Raw genomic sequence first — 27,657 nt, 5'->3', positions numbered from 1 at the left:
GCCCTCTGTAGATCAGTGGGTCAACAGTGACACACAGGGCTGTCACCTTCTGTTGTGTCAGCCTGGCACAGCACCCTCCAGAAGGCTCCACTCACCTCGTGGTCACTGCAGATTTGTGTAGTTATTATGGCAATTTTCTGGCAGAGGAGTCTTAGGATGGCTTTCCCTGTTCCTCCCAAAGTCAGGGATCCTCTAGCATAGAACCGTTCCTGGGGGCATTTAGGTAACCACCAGGAAGGCTACAAGCAGAATTCATTTTGCGAGACCACCTCTGGGGTGGGCGGTGCCTGGGAAGAAGCAGGAAGAGGAGGGTACAGCGGAAGGTATCAGCTTTTCATCACGATCCTGCCTGGACTATCCGATATTTTTAAACCATGGGCACATATTTCTTTAGTTAAAAACTCTGAAAGTGTGCATGAAAAGCCCAGACTGTGTGGCAGCCCCTGGGATGTCCCCAGGTCCCCGCCTTCCCTTACCCTTTCCTCTGCCCACAGGGTGAGTCTGCGGGGCTCCCCTCCTGCTGCCGGCTCGGGAAGACCAGCAGCCCCTTTCTTCTCACCTCCCAGGACCCCCGGGGTGCATCTCCCTGGACAGGCCCCTCCACTGCAGCCGGGTCCTCTAAAAGCACTTGGCTTTACTCCCCCCGCCTCTCTGATTCCCTCCAGAACATCAGGAACGCGAACTGGAGTATGTTTCGGAGACATGGGGTAGGACGCAAACTGCAGTCAACAATCAGCTATCCCCATTCCTAGAAATGGAATGCCGCTCCCTGCCACGAGAGCATCTCACCTGCTGGGCCCTGGGTGGGCTGGGACCCCCGTGGGTGCAGCCGCTTCCCCTCTTCCTCCGGGGCATTCCGGCTGTGGCCGCTGTGCTGGACTGGGGATCCTCAGCTCCCGCTGCCTGTTAGAGGCACCTGAGACCGGCAGGAGTCTCAAGGCCATCACCCTTGCCCCCCACCCCTGCCTAGGTTCTGATTTCCTCTGCCGAGGGAGAGGCCCCTCTAGGTGCTGGAAGCCTCCCCAGGTGATTTTACTGTGTAGCTCGAATGAGAATCACTGCTCTCCTCTCTCCAGATGCCAGGGAACAAACCCCGGATTCCTGTCGTTTTACTTGGTTCCACGCAGAGCCTCACCCTTTTTTTTCCGCCCCCGAGTGGAAGCGGAATTAACATGCAACGTTCTATTAGCTTCAGGTGTGCGACATATGCCGAGACAATGGTATATATTACTCAGTGCTCACAACAGGACGTGTAGTCCGCCTACAACGTTATTACGGGGCTACGGACTATATTCCCTACACCTGGCTTTTGTCTCCTACTTCTGACTTCTAACTGGAAGTGTGTTCCTCTTAATCCCCTTTACCTGTCAAAGGGTTTGACTCTTTTTTTCCCTCTCTTTCCAGACCATGCAACCCCTCAGACTGCAGCCAGATTGTAGAAGAGCATGTTTTCCCTTCTTTCTCTGTGTCTACACCCATATGCAGGCCTTTAAAAGGTGGACCATAACACATACATTGTTCTGCAATTCATTTTCGTCTCTTGGCTTCCTTTCATTCTGTCCTCCTGATCTACCTCATTATTCAAAGCTCACATAATATTCCATTATTAAGCATATACCATAATTTGCTTAACCATTTTTCTGTTGATGTCATTTGGGCTTTTTTCCTAATATTTTGCTATTGCTGAATATGCTGCAGTGAACAGCCCTGTGGGTGTGTAGCCCTCAAAGCTTGTGCAAATATTTCCAGAGTGGAATAGCTGAGGTCAAAGGATACATATATTTAAAATTTTGACAGGTGTTGCAGAAATGCTCTCCATGTTTAAATGGTGTATCAATTTACTCTTCCATCAACAGTTTCTTAAAGGATTCCTTCCTCCATACTCTTACCAACACCAAATATTATCAGACTTTCTACTATTTGTTAATCTGCTAATGACAAAAAACAAGTGTTGCATTCTTTTAGTTTGCATTTCCTGATACTGGTGAAGTTGAACATCTTTCTGTACTTTTGTTAGGACTTTATATTTTTTTCTGTAAATTGCCTGTTGAGCAGATTTTTTATGGCTATTGGTATGGAAGATGGAATATAGTACCCCCTGATTAATCTCTCTGCCTCTTTTTTTCTCCATGATGCAGGCAATCGTATTTAGTCAATTTTTGACTCATTCAAAAGAAGGGAGGGAAACAGTATGCATGATTCAAAATTTCTGTAATTTATATAGGATTTTAAATATTTTTAGAAAGAGCACAGATCTGGGAATGAGAGGTGGATTCACACCCTAGTTCAGCCCCAGTGTATCTGGGTAACTCTGGGGATTTTACTTTCCTCACTGAGTCCTGGTTTTCTTAATTACAGAATAAGAATAATAATCTATTTTGCCTAATTGTAGTAATTAGACAAGAGAATGTGTGTAAACCACCTGTCATGCAGCCTGTCAGGCAGCAGGGTACTGGATAAGTGGTTGTTATTGTTACATTGTTATTATAACATTTGATCATGGGAATTCTTCTCAGCTAGGAAGTTCCTAAACTCCCCTGGAGTTTCTCCCTTCCTTATTGTTACGCTAACGTTAACGTTAGCTACTCTCCCAATCACACCACTTTGGCTTAGGACCCCTTCCCTCCACCTCTCTGATTGAGCAGGGTGTTGTCCCATTCAAGGTTAAGAGTTTGAATTCCAAGTCTGCAAATCCAGAGGCAGAGGAGGCCCCAGGCTGTGATGGAACCCCGAAGAGGCTGTGTGTTAGGAGAGGGGCCTGGAGCTGTGAGCAAACCCAGCATCAGACAAGGTCTCCCTCTGCCCCAAGGTGAACTGTCAGATGGAGCCTGTGATTAATCCACAGTCAAGAACCGACCATGATTCCAGTTGAAATAGTTGCAGTTAGAAGTAATAGACCCTGGGGGCACAAACTTAATATCTTGGATCACAAGAAGTACAGAGGCAGGGCCAGGCCAAGGTGGATTCCTTCAAGCAGTTCAGCAGCATCCTCCAGAACCCAGCCCTTCCCATCTCTCCGTCCCGCCATCAGCAGCTTGCTGCTGGTCTTGAGTTGGCTGCCTCGTATCCTAGGGGAGCTGCTGCGGAAACCCGCATCCAGAGACAGAGAAAAGAAGCTGTCCTCGTGTCTCTTTTAAAGCGTGAGGAAATCTTTCCCACAAGTCCCCCTGCAGATTGCTCCTAACATCGTATTGGCCTCGGCCGAATCAGGAGCAGGACAGTGAAATTACTATTACTGATTTGGGCTGCTCTGGGTCAGAGAGAGACCAGGCCAGTTCTGAAGTACGTGGCTGCCCAGCACTGGGACAGAACTTAGGAAGGGAGAGGGGAATGGCTGTTGGCAGTGATGGTGATGGTCAGCAGTGTGGACCACTGCCACGTGTATTTATAAGGATTCATAAGATATATGCTCAAGATCCAATTTTAATATGCAAATGCTTCAGTTAGTCATCTTAAATATTGATCCATTTGAAGTTTGCAACCTGGAAACTTAGCCTTACAAAGGGAGAGCAGTAATTTTTCCTGTCATTTGTGAAGCTGAGAGTGTTGTTTATGAGTAAATAACCCAGCTTTAAAGGGACTAAGCCTTGAAGAATGAGCATTCACTTCCCAAGCACTTGGCATGGAATGAGTTCGATGTGGCTCTACTGAAATCTTAGGATAGAAAACTCCTGGACAGGTGGGACCCAAATGGGGCAGTCAGGGGGCCAAGGTGGCCCTTCTAGGACTGTGTCTGTGGCGGAGGCCTGCTGTCCAGGTCACCCAGGGACCTCATCCCAAACACCTGAAATATAAAGGTGGGGGGAGTGTATTTTCAAACAATTTTATTCTAAGATAGCCCTTAAATATCGCCAGATCCCTTTGACCTGGAGGAGCAAATTCATGACATTCCTCCTGCTCAGCATGTCTCTGTCCTTGCCCTTCAAGCCTGGCTCATGCTGAGGAGGACAGGTTTCACATGCTAACAGGGCGTAATCCACCATGGGGGGTGAAATGGGAAACAGGGTGCCGAGGTCCAACCTGGGAAGGCTGTGAGTGAATTCATGACTGGAGAGCCACCATGATGTCTTGGATCCTTCGGCTCTAGAATACTTGTTTGGGACTAACTTTCTGAAATGAAGAACCTTTCTACACACTTGGTTAGAAAAGAAACAATCAGGGCACAAGGGTGGCTCAGTCAGTTGGGTGTCTGCCTTCAGCTCAGGCCCGCGTCGGACTCCCTGTTTGATGGGGAGCCTGCTTCTCCCTCTGCCTGCTGCTCCCCCTGCTTGTGTGCTCTCTCTCTTTTCTTTGTCAAGTGGATAGATAGAATCGAAAAAAGGAAAAGAAAGAAAGAGAAAGAGAGAGAAAAAGAAAGAAAGGGAGGAGAGGGGGGGAGGGGAGGGAGGAAGGAAGAAGGGGGACACCTGGGTGGCTCAGTGGGTTAAGCAGCTGCCTTCGGCTCAGGTCATGATCCCAGAGTCCTGGGATTGAGTCCTGCATTGGGCTCCTTGCTGGGCGGGGAGTCTGCTTCTTTCTCTGCCTGTGCCTGCTACTCTGCCTGTTTGTGCTTTCTCTCTCCCTCTCTCTCTCTGACAAATAAAATCTTTAAAAAGAAAAAAAGAAAGAAAGAAAGAGAAGAAATAATCTGTAGAAGAGGCAAAACCAGGTTTGGGCGAAGTTACCTTGGTGGGACCCTGGCGAGGTGGCCTGGAAGACTGGTATCTGCGTGCATGCGTGTTTGGGGGTGCATGGGGGAGGGTGAAGCAAGCGTACGGCAGGGAGCTCCTCCTGGGATGCATCCTGGAGCCACCCACCCACCTCCCCCAACTAGACCAATTATACCAGAACCTCAGAAAGTGGGAAGTGCAGGGTTGAATCCACCATCTAAGTTCTTAGAAAGAGTTCTCACCATGTGTTACCCTAAGAATTTTGTTCATAGTCCCACCTTGGATAATGTCATCAAGGAAGTTTGTTGTCCCCTCTGCCTATGCCTTCCGCCCCAGACAGGTGCTGTCTTGGGGATACAGGCAGTGAGGGTGGGAGCCCTCGGCAGGCAGGTTTCTCCTCTTCTGCTCCATGACTGAGCCAAGGTTCCAAAGGCATGGTTTTGGTGAGGCCATGGTCACCCCCACGGCCCTTCTGTGTGTCACTTTGGGTGTCACAAATAGAGGAAGCCCCTAATCATCAGTCAGGATCTCCCATGAGGAACAAAAAAGTTCTTTCAATATTATAATAATTTGGAAAACTGATTGATTAAACAAGACCTTAGTTCTAACTGTTGGGGATGGGGAATGACAATTGTTAAAGTAGTAAATCACATAAGAAAGGGAACCCAGGAAGGTCTGTAATTAGAAAAGATGCTCTTAGAAAATATTTTGAGGAAATCCATTTATGTGTCTGTCCTATGAGTTGGAAAGACTCTAGAGTCTGGGTTTGCATCTGCCATTCCACATCCTGGCCTAGGAGTTCAGTTCCCTGATCCCTAGCTCCCTCGCTCCTATAATGGGAAGAACAGTAGCCTTGGGATTCTGGCTAATCCCAAAACCAGAGCAGTTCTAGTTCCAGGGCCCACCGGAGTCCTTCCTTGTCCCCAGCCTCACAGCCTACTGCAAAGGGAGTGCTAGTGCAGGGAGCCAGCTGAGATGGGCTGGTCCCATGTGCCTTGGTTTCCCCTCTGCAGAAAGAGCAAGCTAAGCCCTGTCATTCAAGATGAATAATTTGGCCAGAGTAGAGTGATAATCTCCCAAATCCAATGGTATTCTCAGGGTCATCAACTGATTTTCAGTGTACCCTGGCTCTGTCCTATACCAGCCATGTCCCTCGCGGCAAGTGCTTTAATTTCCCTCAGACTGGCTCCCTCATCATTTGCAAAATAAATATGGTAGCACAGGACTGTTGTAAAGATTAAGGTCTTTGCGATAGAGCATAGGAAACGTGAGCGCAATACCTAGAACATGAAAATAGTCACAGTCACTATGATTGGCTTATCAAAAGAAGCAGGCTTAGGAATTCCTGAGTAGTGCTGTACAGTTTTAAGATAATAAAGCCACATTTATTTAGGAAAAGACCTCTAACTCATTCTCTCACTCTTCCAAATAGCCCTGTGCCCTGTTCCATTCAAATTGGTGAGGTTTTTGTTACTCCAATAGCCAAGTAGTGCCCATGGCCAGGCCCCGCCCCCACACTGATTCTCCCAGGGACCCCACCTACAGTGGTCAGTGTGGCATGGCGGAAGTGACCCCCAATATCTCCCAGTCCTAAGTCCTGGGATTCTTTGTCATCAGACTCACTTGTCGCTCGCTCACTGGGAAGGAGAGTTGTAGCACTTGTCGGGGTCCTGCATTCGTCTGCCCTTGACCTTGCCCGTCTCTCCCGGCAGGCGGTAAAGCGGTTCTTGAAGCAGGAATGCAAGTGTCACGGCGTGAGTGGCTCGTGTACTCTGCGGACATGCTGGCTGGCCATGGCCGACTTCAGAAGGACGGGCGATTACCTCTGGAGGAAGTACAATGGGGCCATTCAGGTTGTCATGAACCAGGATGGCACTGGTTTCACTGTGGCTAACAAGAGGTTTAAGAAGCCAACAAAAAATGACCTCGTGTACTTTGAGAATTCTCCAGACTATTGCATCAGGGACCGAGATGCAGGTAAGTTCAAAACCCTTTACTCACAGTACCTCATTCACCGATCAGTCCTCCCCAGTCTCAGTCTGGTCCTGTTTTCAGCCTGACAATTCTGTAAGTGCAGCCAGATACTTCAGGTTCAATGTTCATGGTCTTGTAATTCATATTTCAAGTGTGAAATATGAATTCATATTTATAATTCATATTTCAGAGAGCTTTCCTAGGCAACTGGAGAAATGGATTGAGAATGTGCAGGTTCTAGAGAAAGGTGACCCCAAGAAAGTACATGGCAGGGTCACAATATGCAGATTAACCAAATTCTTCAGCTCGGATGAAACTCTGGTGAGCTCATGTACACTCTGTACAGCAACCTGGCATCTTCCCTGTGATCCTGAAGCCAAGAGGAGTAGAGAGATCTATGCAATGGACCTTCTCCGTTACAAATCCATCTATGTGACTATGAAGAGGAACCCAGGCCTTTAAAGTTAGCCAGTTTTGAGATCTGCCATGCTTCTCAGTCCCTTGTTCTTTCCAATATTCTGAGAAGTTGTTAAATACTAGAAGGCAAAAATGCATCCCCACTGGTGTGGCCGTTGGTGGGCAGTGGATGAGAGCTGTGTAAGGGGCATTTTGTTTATTAGAGCCACACCACTGCCTTGCAGACAGTGCTTTGTCTGTCTTGGACTCACTCGAAGGGCAGCTCCATCAGCCTCAACATAGCTGTTTCCACCAGCGTGATTTTAGGCACCTGCTCTTTACCTCTGACCCCTCCCAGGCAGCCCTGAGCTCCAGGCGTCTTTGCAAAGACTCATACAAAATAAGTCTCAGTGGATAGGAGGAGATGGAGAGCCCTCAGCCAACTCTGGCTCAAGCCAACTTCCCAGACTTAGTAGAAAGCAAGGGAATTTGTTATCAGGAAAAACGTCCTTGAATTTAAATTCTAAATAGTTTTAGGTTCTAAAGTAATTGCAAAGAAACCAGTAAAACAGCCGGCTCCTAACACTAGATTAACCACGAGGGATCCTTACCAGGGAATGTCACAAGAAGTCCAGAGCCTCTCCTTTGTCCCTGAGTGGCTGAATTTCCCTCCTGGTTCGATAAGCACGTTCGTTACAGTATCGGACGGGTCTATACCTGCAACCTACGGATTAGCTAGGACCGAGCACAGGGACCAGAATGCTGTTGCATTCCTGACATGCTTTGGGACCTCTAACCTTCAAGTCATCCTACCTGTCAGCCCACAGTTTCAGCCAGATCACCATGAAACCTATACTTTGATAAAAGATTGTCCCAGAGGTCTGGCTCCCCTCTGCCATTAACTAGCCATCTAACCTCAGGCTCCTCAGCCAGGACATGGGGATGATGATATCATGATCACTTTAGGAATTACAATGGATTGACTCCTGTGTGTCAGGTACTGGGCTCAGATCACTGCACACATGGTTTTATTTAATCCTTAGAACCACCCAATGACATCAGCGCAATGGAACCAGTTCCTGGGCGGGGCGGGGGTGGGGGGAGGGGTGGGAGAGGGTGGCTCCTTGTTGATCAACACCAACATGAACCAAATTCCCATCTTAGCTGTTGAGATCAGATAAACAGCCCTGGATAACATCATCCCAACTGCCTGGATGAGGAAAGTGAATGACTAGCTCAAGATCTCCCTGGTCTTGGAGGGGATGGGTGTCTGGCTATCAGACCGGGTGGTCTGCACACCTGACCCTGACATCGCAACTTGTCACGAGCTAGCTCTGAAAAGGCGCGGCGAAACCAACCCCTCACTCCAGATGTAAGAGGGCCTGCTTCTGGACATCTGTCCTGGGCTCTCGGATTAAAGCAGTTTGCACAGTGAAAAAAACAGGTGCGATGCGCGATGGCCACTGAGCCTCCTCATGGGCATCCGATGAAATAAAGCCCTGACTGTGTTCTCGAAAGAGGAGATTCTGAATCTACCCCCTGACGCCTCTTCAGGATACTAAGTTATCCTTCCACACTTTGCTTTGGCTCCTCCCGTTATTAGATCACGATTCTGTTTCCTGATCCTAAAATAGCAAACACATCCGCAGTACCTGCCATTCGTTAGCACTTGGTCTGCATTCTGCCAATGACTCGCACCAAGAATATAAATAGGTATGGTATTTTCCATTTTATGGGAGGGAAAAATGCGGCTCTGACAAACAGGGTATGGAATTTGCTAAAAAACCCCCAGTCGGTTTAGAGGCAGAGCAGGGATTCGAGCCGTCCATTGTTTTAAGCATTCTACTCTTGTCTCCAGACACGCCAGCTACAAGGCACCCTGTGGCAGAGGCTGACGTTCTGAGGGAAGTTTTAGAATTTCTTCACTCTCCATTTATTTCTGTTCTATTTTAGGTTCATTTTAACTTATCTCATTTTAGCTTAAAAAGGATGTGAACTTAGTTCTTTTGCTGTTGATTAACCAGGAGCTACCTTTTTTTTTTTTTTTTTAAGTTGATGGTTCCAAAGTATTAGATCAGATTTCCATTAAGATTCCTAGAGTATTCATACCTTGTTTGAGCTAGCCTTCATGTCCTTTTACAGCTGAGCCTGAGGAAATACCAAAATCATCCATACAAACTTTTCTTTTTAATTCTATTGACTATTGGGTGACTATTTCAGTGAAAATATGATTCAGGGTGTTTGCTATCATGTAGGCGAAAGTTCCCGTTACTGAAAGAGTAGAGTTTTCATTGTTCATACTTGAATTCACATGTACCTAACCACATATATGAGATGCAGATTTTCCCTGAGAAAGCCTGCTTCAACTCACACAGCGACCGAGAGCCTTGTGCCTGCCTGTGTAACCTAAGGCCTTCTAAAGTTGAAGGTGTATCCTGGCCATTTTCTACTAGAAACTCCTGAAGCGTGCACTCTAGAAAGTTGGTCAAAACAGTTGTAGAAGTGGGTGCGTCTGAATCCTTCTGGAGGTGCCTCTAACCTCTATTTGCAGAGGCAGGGGGAGGTGACAGAATCTGAGATGATCGACAAGGGGGGAGACTCCTGCCTGTAATTCACAGTGGCATTCCTCCTCTGAGCTCTGCCCCCTTGTCCTGGAAGGAAGGTGTTGGATGTTGCAGGGCTAGCGTCCTGTCCGTCTGTACTAAAGCAGCCCCCCACATGTGTGCATCGCCGAGAAAGCACGTCACGAGGGTACGCTCTTCCCTTCACGAGCATCGTGTTGAACCTTAGGAAGGGTCTGTTTTCTGCTAACTAGAACTCCCACATGTTTGACATGGGTTACCTTCAACAGTATCCAGGCTCTAAAACAGGTCCAAAGGTGGCAGTAAAATTTAAAGCAAATAATGTGTCTTTCCTTTTCTCTATTAAGTTTGGCACCATTCCCTATATTGTTCTATTTCTCTTTTTTAAAAATTTCATACCATTTCCTATTGAACTGATTGGGAACCGTCTGCTTGTGCAACACTGGAAAAGCAATGGTGGTGAGCAGATTGAATCTTGCCAAGTCATAGGCTCCTATAGCGGACTCACTTCAGTCTTGCTGGCCGGTGCCTGCTCCCTGCTCGGATGAACTCATCACGTGACCGAAGCGAGCCTGTGCGTTTTGTCAGTCTGGTGTGTAGGACGGATGAAGGCTATGGGTCTAGTCTGCTATTTCCCAAGCGAGGGCCTCTTGGGGAAACGGTTAGATCACAGTCTTAGGGGATTGTTACTGGGATTCCATCTGCATTTCAAACTTGAGTACATTAAAATGGAAAATCAATGTTTTAGGCAATCCCCGGCCTACAACGTTGTTTTTCGTAAGTATTTTTTCATAAGTATTGAGTAAGAAGAAATCCTGAGGACATTATATTCTTTGGAATACCTGATCTCTTATGAAGGAAAAAAAAAATCTTTATTTAAGGAGTTCTAGACAAATGGCACCCAAATATATTCCCCACCCTGGCTTGCCCAGTATGAGAGGGATGTTCTTCCACATGGAAGCCCTGCACTTTCAGGAACTTTCTTGCACTGTGAGTGCATGAAAGTGATCTCAGCCATTCACATCCAAGCTTGACAGAGACGACCAAGCCAGCCCTTGAGTGAAGTCCTGAGAGAATGACAGAAAGTATTAGCAGGCAAATTTCGATGAGAAAGGCAGAAGGCTGAGTCAAGACCCTGGACTGCTCATGGGTGAGGACAGACCCAGACGCCAGGGACAGGAGGAGGGTGGGAACATGGGGTGAGTTCCTCTGAGAGTCTGGCCCTACTACACACATTCTGGACATATTCTCTGAATCTGCACATCAGTCACCTCCATTTATAGAGAAGGGAATGGAGGCTCAGAAAAGCTTCTTAACTTGCCCGAGACTGTGTGGCCCATAAGTGGTAAATGAAACAAAATAAACACAAGTCAAATCAAAAGTCCCTACTTTCCTGGCTATATAACTTCTGGAAATCCGGGGAAGAGAGACCTGTGTCCTAAAGAGGCAGGGTGAGGACACGGGAGCAGAGCAGGCGGAGGGGCCTGCAGAGTGGGGAGGTGGAAAGTGGTCAGACCCCAGCTTCCCTCCTGTTTGGCTCCGGCCATCTCGGAGCCCCTCTAACCACAAGCCCTTCAAGTCTGCAAGAGTGGTCATGTCCTTCACAGTTCCTAAAAAATATCACAAACTCAAAAACGATTAAGGAAGATAATCTTACAGCAACAACCACAAGAGACTTTCTCCACCAGCCTTTAGCTGAGCAAAGTGAGCGCTCTGATGTTCAACGATAAAGACTCCCCTCAGATCTCAGAAGTCCGTAGGGCGGTGTCACGCCGTGCGTGTGACATGAAGCAGGCCACACTGGAGGCTCCATCTGGGCAGCCGGGCTTTCTGAGGCACATACTCTAGTGGCCGTGAGGTTATCTACTCTGGTTATTGCCCCAGGCGTCTGTAAATCAAAGAAGCCCTCAAGTTAGAGATAGTCCATCTCCGAGGAATGCCGCTGTCCTGTCCAGAGACGCGGATGCCCCTCATCACAGGCCACTTTCCCCTGTTATGAGGTAAAACCCTGACCTGGGCCGGGGGTCACCCTGAGGTCTCCTCTCCAACTGGAGGAAACAGGCGACCCTCCACCTCCTCTCTAGTCAAGTTCAAAAAAAAGAGTTCTGCAATTGTTTAACCTGTTGTTTGCAGGCTGTGAGTGGGGGAAGCGCGAGGGCCTCTTTTCTCTACACAAATCACACTTGCAAACAGCTTGGAAACCCTGGGAACGCAATTCCAACCACTGTTTACAGCGATTCACCAATCTAGACATGCCCACGGCGTGGCCGGGTCTGCGGCGGCTCTGTCATTGTGACCCGATTGAGAGCAAGGGAACAGCCAATAGGAATGGAATGGACGGACCTTATTTTGATATTAAATGCACAATTCCCACAATATCCCGAGGTTCCTCATGGCTTCATGGGTCAAATATTTTTTTGAGCCTCTTCTCTATGTCGGACCATTTGATAAGCCTCTGGAACGCAAAGATGTGGAAGCCAGACTCAGTCCTTGCCCTCAGCCTTCACGAGGCCGCCATTCTCTGTAGCTGAGCTGGGTGGGGGGACAGGCAAAGGCAGGTAGGCCAGGTGCTCGGGGTCCTCAGGCCTGGACAGGAAGGGGGCGCTTTGTGGGTCTCTGGCCTCCCTCTGCCGCTCTATTCCAGGGTCTCACTGCACGTGTGTCATTTGAAAAACTAAGACTAGGTTACTCATCCCTTTCCATGTTGAAATTTATTTTAGAAATTCATGAATTGATATCTGACAGCTAGACCAGGAGAGAATGAAATGAAAAATGTATTGGTGTGTCCTGTAAGTCACCATTTTCGCAGGCAATTGTTGATTATGTTGTATAATTAACATAAATTACTATCCAGAGGACTCTCTTTTCAAACTATCAGTGGCAGGTAATACAATTAATTAGCCTGTTCCTCCTTCCTGCAACATAGTGTTCTGATTTTCCTCCTGCCTTGCTAGCTGGTTTTCCCCAGTTCCAGTTGCTAGATTCTCCTTGTCCATCTTGAAGATGTACACCCCTTCTGCATCGGCACCTTCTCCCTGGCTGGCCTCCTCTTTCTCGATGGCTAACTGCTTCTGGGGTCTCTTCTGGGTCCTACCCATGCTCAACGGCTCCTCTCAATTGCTCACATCATGATCAGTCTGATCCTGTTAAAACTGAACTCTTGATTCGTCCCACTCCCGAAACCTGCTTTCCCCAAGTGTCCTCTTTGCAGAAAACAGCAAAGCCATCTGCTCCATCGGGCACATAAATCGGGCACATAAACCTGCAGGTCCTTTGCTACTTTCTTTCTTACATCTTGGCCCATCACCAGATCCTCCTAAAATGCATCAGGGATCTAGTTCAGAAAGCCTTCCTTGTTCCTTGACTCACAGCACATACCATGAGCTTTAGTAAGTTTATTTATGTATTTGTTTGGTCTCTGTCTGTCCCACTGGATTCTGATTCCATGATGGCGTGGTATGTCTGATCACCACCGGGTCGCCAGCACCTAGCTTGTAGACATGCTGAACCGAGTGGAATGGCAAGTGATAAACAAAAAATATGCTCATCGTAGGAGCTGAATTCTTAGTTATGTTGGTGCAGTGTCATAACTTAAAGATAACTTGGTTTCTTTGACAGGTGATTATTAAGTGTGTCTTCACTCATCGCTGATGATAATACACAGCCTGTGAAAATTCCCATTTAAACTGAAATGTTAAAGGGAATTTTCCCTCATGTTCAAGTGCATTAGTGGACCATGGAAAGAGCTGAAGCTGTTGGTGGCTGCCCATTTCCCTGGAAGAGATAAAACTCTCATAGCCAACAGTAGACTATATTGATGGCTTTTAGTTGCCACCAAATACTCAGTTCTTTTACTCTGTGTGGGACTACTTCTTAGTTCATCTGATTTTGTTGTTAATGCAAGCAAAATACTTCTGATACTACTTTATGTTATAGGCGTGATCTGTAAGTCTGCCTTTCCTTTCAGAATGTAGGTGTACTAAATTTATTAAAATTTTAGGATACACTGAAAAGGGCCCTAATTTGAACTGACAGTGGCAATCAGATTGAATTGTGTAAATTGGGAAAAAAAAGAAAAAAGAAAAAGAAAAAAAGAACATTTCAGAAAAAAGGAAACAAAATTCTCATTTTCCTATTTTTGAAGTCTTTGACATAATTGGCACCAACAAAAATTTACCAAATTGAGGTCCTTCTTTTTTGTAACAGAAAAAAACTAATATGTCACAAACAAAAGAATGAACTTAACATATTTTAAAACAATGTATTTGCTTACTTCATGTGAGCTTTCCCCATGGAACTGATTTTGTGCTGGTGTGGTTGATCTCTTCTTTAAATCTCTGCAAATCCTAACCATTCCTGGCATTATGGCTTAGTAGACTTTGGTGCAACCCATCACTACCTATTGCTGTTTTTAGTGATTACTGATTGGGTAGCCATGGACAACTTAACTTCTCTGGGTCTCTTCACATAGGTGTTTTATTCAGAAATTCCCATAAATGACTGAGTGACTTGTTAATAAATTTCACTCTAAGTTTGCCATCATAGAACCTGAACTTGATGTCACAGACTCCCTTAGGTTGCTATTTTCCATTTCTATCTTTTAAAAAATGTGCTGCATTTTTTTGCATGTGTTCTCTGTATATCCAGTGAGATCATCTGAGTAGAAACCAGGCTGTTAGCTAGCTCACTCTGACCTTAGTGTCTGAGGACTCAGTGGCCGCTCCCTGGGGAAGCATGCCCTCCTTTGTCAAGGAAAAGCTGATCTTCATTTTTAAGAAATTGTTTTTAATTTAATATTTAGTGAATTGGGACTTTGTATGTTGACAGCTGAGCACTATGCAGTGTATAGAAGAAATTTAAGATCCAACCTCTGTCCTTGGGGAGACAAGATGCATGAGAAATCATCAAACATTTCGTAACAGTATATGAGCTCTATTGCATGACACACATTATAGGACTTGGGAGGGGGTCAGGTGAGCCAGGAGCAGAAACAGAGATTGCTCTATGGAAGGTGCTCAAATAGGCCCGAATCTAGAAGAATGCGAAGACTTCTGATGCAGGGAAGGGAGGAAAGCCCAGGACAGCAGATGAGAGTAGCTCTCATGAGGAAACAGCCTACATAGCTAGTCAAGTCAATGGGACAGTGAGGATTTGGCCCAATCCTAAAAGGAATAGGTGGGGGAGCAATGGGAAATAAACTTGGATAGACTAGGTGTGCCAGACATGGAAAGCCTTGAAGAGTCTGAACTTAACTCTTAATTCCATGATAGGATTTGTTAATTTAATGGGACATGCTTTCTTGTGCCAGTCAAGCTTTTCCTGGTTATTAGAAAAATGTTGAATAAAATCCTCTGAGAGAAGGGGAGATACTGTCTGTCCTAGTTTTAGGTTTACAATTCTTACTACGTGAGAGGGAAGCCGTGTGCGTAGATGAATGTGCGGTCTCTAACATTTGCTCTAACATTCTTTTCTTCCCTCGATAAATCTGTGTCGTTAATGACAACATGTAAGTCAACCAGAGGAGAAACAGCCGATTGGATGACGGGCTTAAGTGAATCTTGCTTTATGTCCTAATGGTCAACATATGGGCTTCTGTCAGCCTGGAGTGGCAGGAATTTCCAAAGACGCAGGCCCATCCACAGAGAAAGACCGTTCGAGAGAGCGCCCTTCCTCCGAGGTCCCAGAGGTGTGGATCTGGGAACTATTAGCAAAAGCTCTCCGTCCTCCTCTGCTGTCAGGAAGATGCATGTCGGTGGAGACAGAAATGTTTTTGCACTGGGAACCCTGACTCCATTATTAATTTTATAGCTCTAGGGAAGGGATGCTTGATTCTGGAAAGTTCCCGCGGCACTGCCCCACCAAAAGTGAGTCCGATGGTCCCAGTTTGCGGGATTTAGAAACTCTGGTTCTTCACCCTCCTTTTCCCCCCATGCACATGGGGACTCTGTGAAGGGTAAAGACCACACTTGCGGGAAGGAGAAAGGAAGATCTGGCCGGAACTCGCACCTTCCCATGGCATAGACATTCCTGACTGCCTGGATCTTATGGACACTGCGTCTGGGCAGATCATCTCCTAGCAGTGTGGTGTGAAGGTGACAGTGGAAGGCTGGGTTCCCTGAGGCCGAGTCTGCCACGCTCCGTCTGGAAACTGGGATCCGAACCCAGGCAGGCCACACATCAGGTCACATTTCACAGACCTAAACCTAAGGGAAGTCAGGGAAAAGATCTCGGACTGGCAACTTATCTTAGGTAAACTGAGTAAATCAATGTGCAGTAGGAAATAACATTATAAATCACTATGAATGATTTTTAAAGAAATGTGATTTTTGAATGATTTTAAGAATGATTTTTAAAGAAACACATCTCATATGTGTTTATCTTCTTACCATATACCACTTTGGGAAACTAATGATAGGGCCATTACTCAAAATATTTTTAAAACTTCCATTGAAGTATTTGTAAAGCCCACCACACGAGCTTTGGCGGATGCTGTAAGATGCAGATATGTTACCTATAAAGGTCCATTTGGGGTTAGGACATGTCTCAGCAAATCTTAAAGTCAAGTCCAGGGGAGAGTTAGGTGAGGGAACAGGCTAAGACATGCTGTTTTGGGTGAGAGGCAAATTGGTGCTATTGGCTTTCCTGAATCAGAAAGTTGTGCTTAGCGAGAGTTCTTCCCAATGCTTTCAACCATAGCCCCATCAGTGACGGAAGTTAAAACCACCTTGAGGTTTTGGGAGGCGTGCATGTTGGTAAAACAGAGAAAATGGTCTTGTCCCTCAAAAAGGTGACAGGAGTTCAGCGGGGCTCTGAATACAGGGACAATGCATGGAGGCCACTAACTGCAGGCTAACTAGCCTTTCTCATTCTCATGTAACTGTAGGCGTCTTCACTGTCTGTGGCATGGCATATGCTGGCGAAAAAGTCCCTTCCAAAAAGATTACGCATCAGGACCTTTGCAAGTTCTTCATTTGCTAAAAGGGTGAGGGGAGAGAGCAGGAAGGTTTTTAAAGTTCATCCTCCTGGGATCTGGCAGGGCTGTGGGCTGGTGCTCTCTGCCAGATGCCGCCACGGTCAAGAACTTGAGCTCTGGACTTACACAAGCCTTCCTGACCTGCCTGCTGCCCGCTGTGTGATCAAGTTCCTCCCCCTCCTCCACTCCCCCATTTCCAAACTGGTAATCACAGACCCTACTTTCTAAGCTTACAGGAATTAAATTAGATAATACAGGCAAAATGCTTCTCATAGGCCCTAGCCCGTGTTGGTGCCCCATAATTGTTGGCTCCAGTTATGAACAAAAAGAAGAGAAAAAGGATGGAAAAGAAGGCAGAGGGCAAGGAAGCAAGGACAAGAGGAATGAGGGGAAGAGAGGAAAAAGGCAAGGAGGCACGGGCTTTGGACTTCAGGCTGACGTTGGAGTTGGAGCTCGTTTTATTAATCTGGGGCTTCCTGCTGTGGTCCAGGCAGGACCACCAATTAACTAATGAGGATTGACTCATTAATGAATGGTATAGCATTGGGCGGGGGAGATCTAGAAGTGTATGTCTCAATATTTAGAACTAAAACAAGCAGGAAGATCATAGAACTCGGAGGGTCCCTTTCACAAGGTACACACGCACACACACACACAACACACACACACACACACACACACAATTTATAGTCTTTATTCTTACCTCCTATTTTAAGAATAATGGTGATGTCTTCTGCTTTGGAAAGGACAGTGGGAGGTCCCTAAGACAGCGGAGGCTTTCTGCTATCATTGATAATGGGGCTTTATTTTCAGTCCGGTAAAGGAAAGCAGTGCCAGCAAATTTTGTATAAATTCTGCACCCTAGAAATGTTCTTTTCAGGGTTTTCGTGAAACTGCTCTATATTCTGCTTGAATGATAGCAAGTGTCAAAACTGCTTTCCTTCCCTACAGTCTGTCATTAAATCTACTTAGATGCAAACCCCAAAAGAAGAGCTAATTTGTAGTCCATTGTGCTGTAGCCTCGTGGTCTCCCCAGACGACAGAGCTACCCTGCACCTCTTGGCTGGCACATTCCTGGGAGCCTGGGGTCCTCACAAAGGAGGCCATTCCTCCTCCAGGCTGTGACCCCTGTTCTCACATCAGTGGCTCTCAACCTTCAAAAACCCTTCTCCTCTTCCTCTTTCTGGGCTCTCCTTGTGCCTGGTTTGGGCAGCCAGTGGAGAGTGGTGTGTCCAGATGAATAGTGTTCTCTGGCGTTCTGTAACCGAACGCTGAGCTACTGAGATCTCAGTGCCAGAGGCTTTGTTTCCTTGACTGAAACCACTTCTGAGTTAAGCTCTTGTCAGTGGCCATCACTTTGACCACCTCAGAGATTTGATGGCACTGAGGTCACTTCCCTGAGCCCTCCTGTTCAGAGTCTGGTTCAACTTTTTGCATCTGAAGGACAAAAACACCCCAACTATCGCTGCGACTGGTCAGACCACTGGCTCAGGACCTTCTTAGGCTTCAGGCCACCGGGGAAAGGTCACCAAGTTTGATATCAGTAAAAAGCCCATAGCCTGATTCGGGAATAAGACTCTTCACCTCCCTCTTCGAGCCGCAACCCCCCACCCCAACACACACATACACACCTCACAGAACCAAGGGGGAGAGAAAATTCCAATTGTGTGCATTCTTATTTTAATGAATGCATATTGGTGGAAGTGAAGAATGCTTATGGGTATGCAGGTTTATGGAAAAAAACACAAAAAGGTGAAAATTCAGCAGCCTCTGGGGAGGCAGGTGAAGGACCCATTGGGGGGGGGGTCTCCCTTGCACCATGGCTCAGCAGTTACCTCTGAGGTAAAGATTTCCCACTCTGCATCTCCACGCTGACCTCTCTCCTGAGTCCCAAAGAGTATTTTCAGTGAATGTTCCTGCCTGGAGGACCCACTGTCAACAACAAAGTCAATGCATTGAAAACAAAACTCAGTATCTCGGCTCAAAGCCTGCCCCTCTCCAGGTGTCCCACCCCAAGGAAGGTCACCAGCATAAACCCAGTCACTCAGGCCAGAAGCCTGGGAGTAGTTCCTGACCCTCACCCTCTGTGTCCTGCCCATCCTGCCTCCCCCACAGTCCCCTGAACCCTTTAACCTCTCCCACCCCCACTAGCACCGTCCTTGTCCCGGTCACCCTGTGTCCTCCCCAAGGCACTTCACTGCTAACTTGGCTCCTTGCCTTTACCCTGGCCCTCTGCAATCCATCTGACCCCGGCACCCACCGTGAGCCTTCTGAATGTAAATCCACCATGTCCCCCTTTGGGTAAAAGCTCTCAGTAGCCCTCTTCTGTCCTTGGGTTAGAGTTTCTACGCCCTCACCTGTCCCACAAGGCCTTCCACATCCCGGCTTCTGCTCACCTTTCCCGCCTCTGCTCTCGCCACACTCTCCTTTGAATGCTGCCCTCTAGCCAGGTTAAGCACCTTTCCGCTCCTCACATATCAGAGTTTTGCTGGTTTCCTGGTTTTGCCTCGGTGGCCTCCTCCCTCTTCTTTTCGTTACTAGAACATGAAACACATACAGAAAAGTGCACACCACCTGTATAGCTCAGGGAATGGTCTCCAACGAACACACCCATATAATCTATGTCCAGACCAAGACCTGAAGAGCACTGATACTCCAGAAACCTCCTCATGCCCCTTTTCACCCTTTCCCAAGGGAAATCACTACCCTGAGTTCTAATAGCATAGAGGGATTGTTCCCACTTTCGTACTTTATGTAATTAGAACCTACCGAATTGTGTCTGATGTCTACTGCTGCATAAAAAAACCACCCATAAATTTCACAGTCTAAAACAACCTTCAAGTCCCATCTCAGTCTCATCAGTCCTTGCTGCCGTGCTCTTTTGTCCGCTTTGCCACCAAGTGAAAATTGGCCACACTCCGTGCCCATCTGCCCTCACCCCCATTCACCCCACAAGATCGCTGCTGTGTCCTCTGGTTCTGCTACAGCAGCTCTCCTCAGAGGGTGCCTGTTACCTCCTTCGTGTTGAGCCGAGTGCTCCGTTTTCAGTCTTTCCCTCCTAACCCTCTGCCCTCAATTCCGTGAGTCCCAAGTCCTAGTGATTGTCCCCCCTTTCACCCATCACGTATTTGTCCTACGCTCATCGTCTCCTGCCTGGACTAACCAGCTGCCTCAAGGATACCTCCCTGCCCCATGCCGACGGGCTTTCCACTGATGACAAATCTGGACAGGCTTGCTGCTCACCATGGGATGAAACCCAAACTGTAGCAAGGCAGGAAGGCCTTGAACCCCTGCCTCGCCATGCCTGTGCCGTGGCCACACTGGCTCTGCGTCCCACGAACGTACCCCGGGGCGTCTGCTGGGAGGTTCTGTCTTACCCAAGATGCCCTTTGCTCCCTTCTCCCTCCAGACCTACTTATCCTTTCCATCTTACCTCCGAAGCCACCTCTGTAAAACTGTGCTGGTAACAGCTCCTTTTCTGACCCTGTTTGCTGCTATTGGTATTAATAACACTCATTATCATGACTATATATTTGACTCACTCTCTCTGGAACATAAGCTCCTCGGAGCAGGATCTCTGTTTTGTTCTGATATATCCCAAGCTCCCATAACTGTGCCTAGCACATAGTAGGCACTCAATAAACTGGCTAATGAGTAGAAGGGTAACATTCACTGAGCCCTTATTTGCCAGGTGTTTTTCCTGCAGGATCTCATTCCCTCCTCACCACAGTCCCGTGAGGAAGGAACTCCATTTTTATCCCAGATTCACAAGGGAAGAAACTGACGTCTACTGCGATGAAACAGCTTGCCCAAGGTCACCCAGCTGATGGATGGCAAAAGCTAGGACTTGGATCCCGATGTGTCCAAGCTCTAAATAACCTGATTCTACCATCGTGAGTTTGTCTCCGGTGCTGCTTTGCCCAAAACTCTCCTGGAGGTTACAGAAGGTCTTCAGCAAACAGAAGAGTTATCTTAAAGTACTGCGGGTACCTCTTTACGGAGTAATCTCTTCATTATAGTATGAGTGCTCAGAGAACAGGAAGTGGATTCTAATTATTTTACCTCTCCACCACCACTACCCAAAAACTCTAAAGAGTCGGCACAGTGTCTTACATGTTTGTGTTCATTAGATGTTTGTTGAATGAAATAACAGGCGTGCTGTTAGGAAGCAGTCCTTCTTGTCCAGTCAGTAATTCTGAGCACTGTCCTGATGATTGCCCCCAACCGCGTGCTGCCTCTTCTGTGTGCTTCTTCAGCACGATAGAGGCTCCTGGCCATCCCTGGCTGACCCCCTTCTTCCCCCTGACCCCAGCCCTTTGCCATCCTTCCGGTCATCATGAAATCCCCTGCCTGTCTTCCTGCTGTCAGTGGCCTGATCATGCAGAACAAGTTCTGCCCAGCCTCTCCTCTTCTTGACCTCACGGCCTGCTGGAACCTGGCTGCTTCCTGGGTCATTCTTGACAGGCAGGGCAGCATGACATTTATGTAGATAATTGGAACACACTTTGGATTGCGGTAAACAAAGAGAGTCACGAGGCAGTGCAGGAGTTATGAAGCAGGAGAAATTTCTTGTTAAATGATAGAGGAACTGGAAGTAAATGAAGACCCTGTCTTTTTCATCCTGACACACTTTTTTTTTTTTTTTTTTTTTTAAATAAGGAGCTTAGCTTCTCTCAGTTTGTCAATTATTTAGGATTGTTGATTGCAAGTAATAGAAACCGGAGTGGTTTAAGCTGAGGGGAAATTTATCATAAGGATACAGAATCTCTAGGAACCCAAAGGTTGGAATGCAGCCAGGCCGCAGGGATATATGGAAGCAGCTCCAGGAAGATAGTCCAGAATCTGGGCGGCAACCTCTTTCCATGTCCTGTCTTCACTGTCTATGTACATCCGTCTCATTCTTACTTCTCTGTAGACTTCCACTTGCCCACATACTTCATCATGGTGGATGGCTGCCAGGGGCTATTGAATATGTATTTGGCACGGCCGCCTAGCTCCCGCAAAACTGCCATTCCCCAGAGAAGTCTACCTGATTGGCTGGCACAAGCCAGGTCCCCATGCCCTGTCCAGTCACCTGTCACCAGCAGAGCCAGTGATGGTGTTCAACATGGCTGCCAAGTGTCCATTTCTGTGCCAGAGAAGAAGCAGAAAGGATCCTTCTGAGCTGAGCAAACGCCCCACAAAGGCCCACTACATTTTGTTCTGTTGTCTAATAAAACTCTTATGGAAGAATTCCGGTGCTTCCCCAGGAATAGAACACATGAAGAGGCACTCTATCTTTGAGAGTCTTTTTCAGACACAAATACATAAAAATGAATAGCCATTTAGGAAACCTCACCTTAAATAACTAAGACAATGTTCCAGTGGTAGTTGCCAGTAGGTTTTTAAGCCACTTCTGTTCATTGCAGGCTTAGCATCCTGGCTTCGCCCAGGAGCCTCACACACCTATAGATGGTCCACTGGCCCATAGTGCTTGTGGTAAAGCAGACGGGCGTCGCTCCCTCCTCAAGGTCTTACACCAACGATGCCCACGCCTCCCCATCAGCAGCCAGAGTTCTCTCCTCTTTCACATAAGGCAGGGTAGTCAGGTCTGGGGAGAGAGAATCCCCTCCCTTTGAGGGAGTTCTGACAACTTCTGAACCTGGGTCATGGCTTTCTTGACGTGGTTTGAGGGCAGGTGGGAGGGAGCTAGGATAGATCCTTCTTTCATTCTGAGCTGGCCTTGCACACTCAGTGATCCACCTGTGCAAGGCTGGGTAGGGCTAAACCCAAAACGTTTATCCAGCTCAGAAGTGGGAGCCCTAGAGGTAAGTTGCCCCAGGTAGCTCCAAAGTTTCGCATCAGTCTTTCTTGGACTTGGCCCAGTGGGCAGGGCTTCACTCACAGCAGCCTGGTGCCTGGGCATGACAGACCCTGTCTGGGCCTCAGCACAGGGGCTCAGCCCCAGGCTGTGGTGACAAGGGGCCGGGCACCATCCCAGAGGAGGGATTCTCCCATTCCTGAGGCCTGTTGTATTCGGCCCACACCTTCTCAGTGACCCCTCCCCGGCTTGTCTTCCAGGCTCTCCAGGGACAGCAGGCCGAGTGTGCAACCTGACTTCCCGCGGCATGGACAGCTGCGAGGTCATGTGCTGCGGGAGAGGCTACGACACCTCCCGCGTCACCCGGATGACCAAGTGCGAGTGTAAGTTCCACTGGTGCTGTGCCGTGCGCTGTCAGGACTGTCTGGAGGCCCTGGACGTGCACACGTGCAAGGCCCCCAAGAGCGCTGACTGGGCAGCTCCCACATGATGCCGGCGGAAGGCCCCGCCCACCTGGCCTCCTGCAAAGACTCCGGGCCTCTGGGCTTTCTCGGGGAGATACTTCCTAAGGCATGTGACCTTTGTCTCAACAGAAGCCCCTTCTCCCTCCCTGAGGGCCCCAGGACAGGGGCCACATGCTGCACATAAAGCATGCCTTATCCTCCCCGACTTCCAGCATTCTGGGGGCACATCTCTTCCTGGTGGGGACTGACTGCTAAGAGGGGAAGGGGGAGGCAGCGGGGTGGGGGTTGTCTAGCTGATCCCAGTCTCCACCCACCTAGACCTTTCCTCTTTCTGGAGCACTTGGCCAGAGGGAAAGAGTGTCCCAAAGGAGCTTTTTCTGTGTCTCACAATAAATGTTCATAGTTTGAGAAATTCTGTACTTCGCTCTGGAGGATAAAGACAGCAGGACCAATTGCCACTGAATTAACTTTAAATCTTGAAAAGAACAAGCAAGGCTTCTGCCCGATCAATTGATTTTCACAGCCAACCCCTCCAGGGTTAATTGGTAATTGCTTGGAGAAGAATGGCTTTCAATGAACTTTAGGTTTCAAATGCATATTTTTCAAGGCGTTTATTGCCTTTTAAAGTCTGATGTGACAAGGTGGGACCATTGTCCTTTGGTACAGTTTGGAATCTTTTCAATTGCAAGAGCCTCAGAAAGGAATTGCTCTGCATTACTGTCCCCTTGATATAAAGAAGCTTTAAGGAATGAGACTTCTTCCTTAGGATCTGAAAGGAATTTAAAAGAAGATTGATGATCTGGCAGTGTTCTCTACCTATTTAGGGAAGATAGAGGAAAATAAATTAGTAAGTGAATATCAGAAAATGTGTCTGTGCACATAAGGAAAAAAGAGGGAATGATATTTCTGTCTGGTATGGTGCATGTGACCTGTGGAATTTTGTAGACAAAATGGTTTTGAGAAAGAAAACTTCAGGGATGAGAAGACCAGGGAACCAGCACACTGACACAGAGGTTTCCAGAGCTAAGCCACGCCTGCACCATAAACAGATGCCCAGAACGAGTTGGCCACGTGTGCCGAGGAGCACCAGCTTCTACCCATCCCCCTTGAAGCATGTTCAAAAGAGCTGTCACGTTGAATTGTGTTCATCTGAGGCTGACAAGATGACAAGACACCAGAGCCCAGAGCAAATGACACACAGCTTTGCTTATATAGTTGGCAACCCTAGTATATTATATTGCAAACAAATCGTCATTTGGAGACTATATTTAAGGGACCAGCTATAATTATGGCAACATCAATGTGCAAATTGTGGCTGGCTTCGGCCATGAGACAAAAGATGACATTCAGGGAAAATAGAGAAGCTGCCACCCCATTTTGCAAAGTAAGTGAAAGAAAGGTGAAATATCTGAAGATAGTTCTCATCCCCTTGGTACAGTGAGGTTCTGGTTCTCAGTGTGGTCTTTTCGCATTTACTAAGAAGATGTTGCGATCTCTGTACCCCGTGCCCAGTGACTGAGGCTCACTCGTTCATTGGAAGCCTGGTCTTCAGTTTCTCAGTCCTTGCAGGATGTCTAGGTGGAGGCTCACGGACAACAACCTGCTGGGATCCTTGGCCAGAATTAAGTCTTGCCTCCTAGCCCTTGTCAAAACGAACAGAATTCATCTCCTTTCCTTCACTTCCAAACCCCAAAATTTGTCATCTGATTTTTCCAGAGTAGCTCTATCCTCTTCTTATTCTGTGGAGGCAGAGGGTGGGAAGAGTGGAGCAGGACAGAGTTGCTCTGAGCTCAGCGTGGGCCTTCAGGGGTGAGTGGGAAGTCCAGGCAGGTGGACGGTCTTAGTTACACTGCAGCTGCCTGTGGACGCCTTTCTGGGGGTGGTGAGGGGACTTGCACAATGGTCCCACAGCTGTCAGCCCTTCTGCCTGCTGGGTGAACTATGAAATCTTAACTCCATGGGTGCATATAGAAATGGAGAGGATCTAAGAGGACATCTCAGCTCCCTCCACTCTGTATCTGGGAAAGCTGAGACCAAGAGAGGTGAAGGCCTCTGTGCACTTATCTGCCATTGCCCCCCATCTCCATGGCAAACAGAGGAGTAGGAAAGTCAAGCACTTTATCTAATTTGTCTCAGAATTAACCCAAGTGGATTCTAAGTCATTTAGTATCCAAAGGGGATGGTCATGATTTCTTTTCATTGCTGGGATGTTTTGATCTGACTTTGATTTCATGCTGAGATGCAGCCTTCTTGATAATGAGCAGGGGCACAAATTTTCCTAATCTGTAAGGGAGGCTATGGCAGCCATCTCAAGTGGCGGTGGGTGTGGCCATCACCGAGGGCACAATAAGAGAGTGAAGTATTTTTATCTGCTTTTACTTCTGAAAGAGGAAATCTCCACTACTAAGGGAAAACATTTAAAAACCGTTGAAGATAAATTCAAACTCATTTTCTTTAGGGTTTGGTGGAGGATGGAGACAGCATGAATCTAAGTCATACTGAGCTCTTGATTACCCGAGGCTTTTAAGGGAATGTGTGGCACAAATTACCCAAAACAAAATGAAAAAATCTGCTCAGTTCAGATCCCTTACAAATTCCCTCTCAATGAAAATCTTACTATAAAACAAAGATTTCTAGACCCAAGAGGATGCTCACTAATGTTCTGCAGTACCCAGAAAAGTTCTAACATGAGAGGAGATCTCAACTAACTCGGTGGGGTCTTCTACAATAAAGATATCATCCGCACAGGTCTCTGATCTTAGCAAATGAGTTGTCTTCTTCGGTCATTGTGCCTTCCTACGTTGGTCTGCACTTCGCAAGACTGGACAGGACTGATCCGTGTATTCTGTGAGCACGCCTTGTCAGGGTGCATCCTGGTTACCCTAGGATAGCCTCTCACATTCAAGCTCCAGCACAAGAACCCCAAGGGCCAGGACCACACTCAGCCGTGGCTCTGTGCCCCTCCAGGATGGAGGCCCCGGCACAATACGGATATCACCAGACTGAAAGGAACATTCCCGAAGGATCTATCAAAAAGCAACATATTCTGTATGGGGCTGGATGGTGGGGAAAAGACTTGAGAGGGAAAGAGCCAGGTGGCTGTTGCCAAGTGACTGGCTGAACTTGGTGACAGAGCAGAGTGGCTTTCTCAGCTCCCGTGGGTAACTGCCGCCCTTCCTCCTGTGGTCAATTCCCTGTCCCCTCCCAGCATCTACTCCCCGAGGGGGCATCGGGAGGCCCAGAGGTGCAGAGCCTCGGGCCACTACCCGCATTCTCCCTGCCCATGGTGTAGTTCTGTGCGAGGCTGCACAGGTTCATTTCAAGAGATGTTCTCGATCGTCAGAACCATATTCCTTTCTGTTGGAGTTACCACGGAGCTCAATAACATCAGGTATCACATTTATTTTTCAAAGAAAGTAGTTTTTGAGTCAGAAAATCGAACTCCACATTGACATTTCTCAGCCCGATTAATTTATTAAGGAATCTTCCATCAGCTCTACAAAACCTCAAGCAGGGCTCCCTCTGAAGCAGCCAACATGACTGAGCATGCACTTGTCCTCGATGGCAGTTTCAGGCCAAGATATTGTTATTACATCTCATTTATTAAAGGTTAGCCCGGGGCTGGTGTTGTCTCGCTCAGCTGAAGAACATTCATCTCCCCTCTTGCCTGCTCTTCAAATAAAGGCTCAGAGAGGCGTCCAATCGACCAGAACCATCCTTTGGTGTCTGTTTACTGTACTTCAACCTGGGTTTCCTTCTCTTAAGAGCAAGAAACATACTCTTAACAAATAAACCTCACCAGTTCTAAAGCTGGTGAATTGCTTTTGTCAGGTCTACGCTGACTTTCTGCAAAACAGCCCGCTGGTATAAGCTCACAAAGGCATGCTTATTTTGCCGTTCTCCTTAGCTAGGCAGAGAAAATTCTCACTCATCCATGAGAATGTTCTTTACATTTTTCAGGGGATCAGCAAGGTGACAGGTGGTCTGCAAAGCCCAACATGATTATTATTTTTCTAAATCATAGTTGTTCCAACTCTAGTTTTTTTTTTCCCTGATATTCACATGATTCCTGTCTAACCAAACCTCCCACTTCCATGAGCTAATAAAAGTGTCACGCAGATTGTTACAAAGAACTATTGTTATTTACAAGTCTACATTTTCTGTGAAATCAAAACATAATAAAGAGAATTTTCAGTGTTGACTTTGTTATTTTAAACTTGTGATAGTCTTGCTAAACCCCCTAGTGGAAAGAAATCCCTGTGGGTTATGGGAGTTATTCCCTTGTCTTCTCTCAGGAATACACTTCCTATACAACATTATTAAGAGGTGGCTTTCAAGTTTGTTAAGATTTTCGGGGAGGACTGTTGGCTTACCTTACTGATAAATACTCGTGTGAACTCATGGGTAAGGCTTCTATTCCTGACTGAGGGATTATTCCACATTTTCACCTGGTGTTGCCATTTAAGTGCTTACCCCCTCTAGGTGCCAGAATGCTTTGGCTGTGTTCATAAATTCAGTGTCTCTCCACAGCAGCGAGACCCACGCTGCTGACCTCTCCAAATTATTGCTTTCCATGTAGAGTGCTTGCTTTTGGTTAAAATGGTATTTTTTTCACCTTGATTAGAAACATACAAGGTCCCTTGCCCCTGAATTGAAATCTGTGTATCCTGACCGTGGGTGCTACTCACATGCAAGTAGGGAAAGCTTGGAAAATGGAAATAAACTCTCCTCCAGCAAAGGGAATCCACCCAACATTTGCTTTTCCCTGATGAACTATTTTGGGGTGACGTGACCAAGCAAGGTGCTGACTATGCCCATC

At 47.2% G+C, this 27,657-nt stretch overlaps 1 protein-coding gene across 1 annotated transcript in view; it reads left to right on the top strand.

Annotated features, from left to right (window-relative positions):
* Positions 1–27,097, top strand: part of WNT2 (Wnt family member 2) — a 47,099-nt gene extending 20,002 nt beyond the window's left edge. The window contains exons 4-5 of the mRNA XM_004741908.3: positions 6,362–6,626; positions 22,635–27,097. Coding sequence (XP_004741965.1) covers positions 6,362–6,626; positions 22,635–22,864 — 495 coding nt within the window. The 3' untranslated portion in view covers positions 22,865–27,097. The remainder of the gene's footprint in view (positions 1–6,361; positions 6,627–22,634) is intronic.
* Positions 27,098–27,657: the final 560 nt, after the last annotated feature.

The sequence above is a fragment of the Mustela putorius genome, unplaced genomic scaffold, assembly GCF_011764305.1.
Source record: "Mustela putorius furo isolate JIRA1106 unplaced genomic scaffold, ASM1176430v1.1 tig00003845_pilon_pilon_pilon, whole genome shotgun sequence".
Taxonomy (NCBI): Eukaryota; Metazoa; Chordata; class Mammalia; order Carnivora; family Mustelidae; genus Mustela; species Mustela putorius.
Note: the sequence above shows the minus strand (reverse complement) of the source record. Positions and strands in the feature narration are given on the sequence as shown.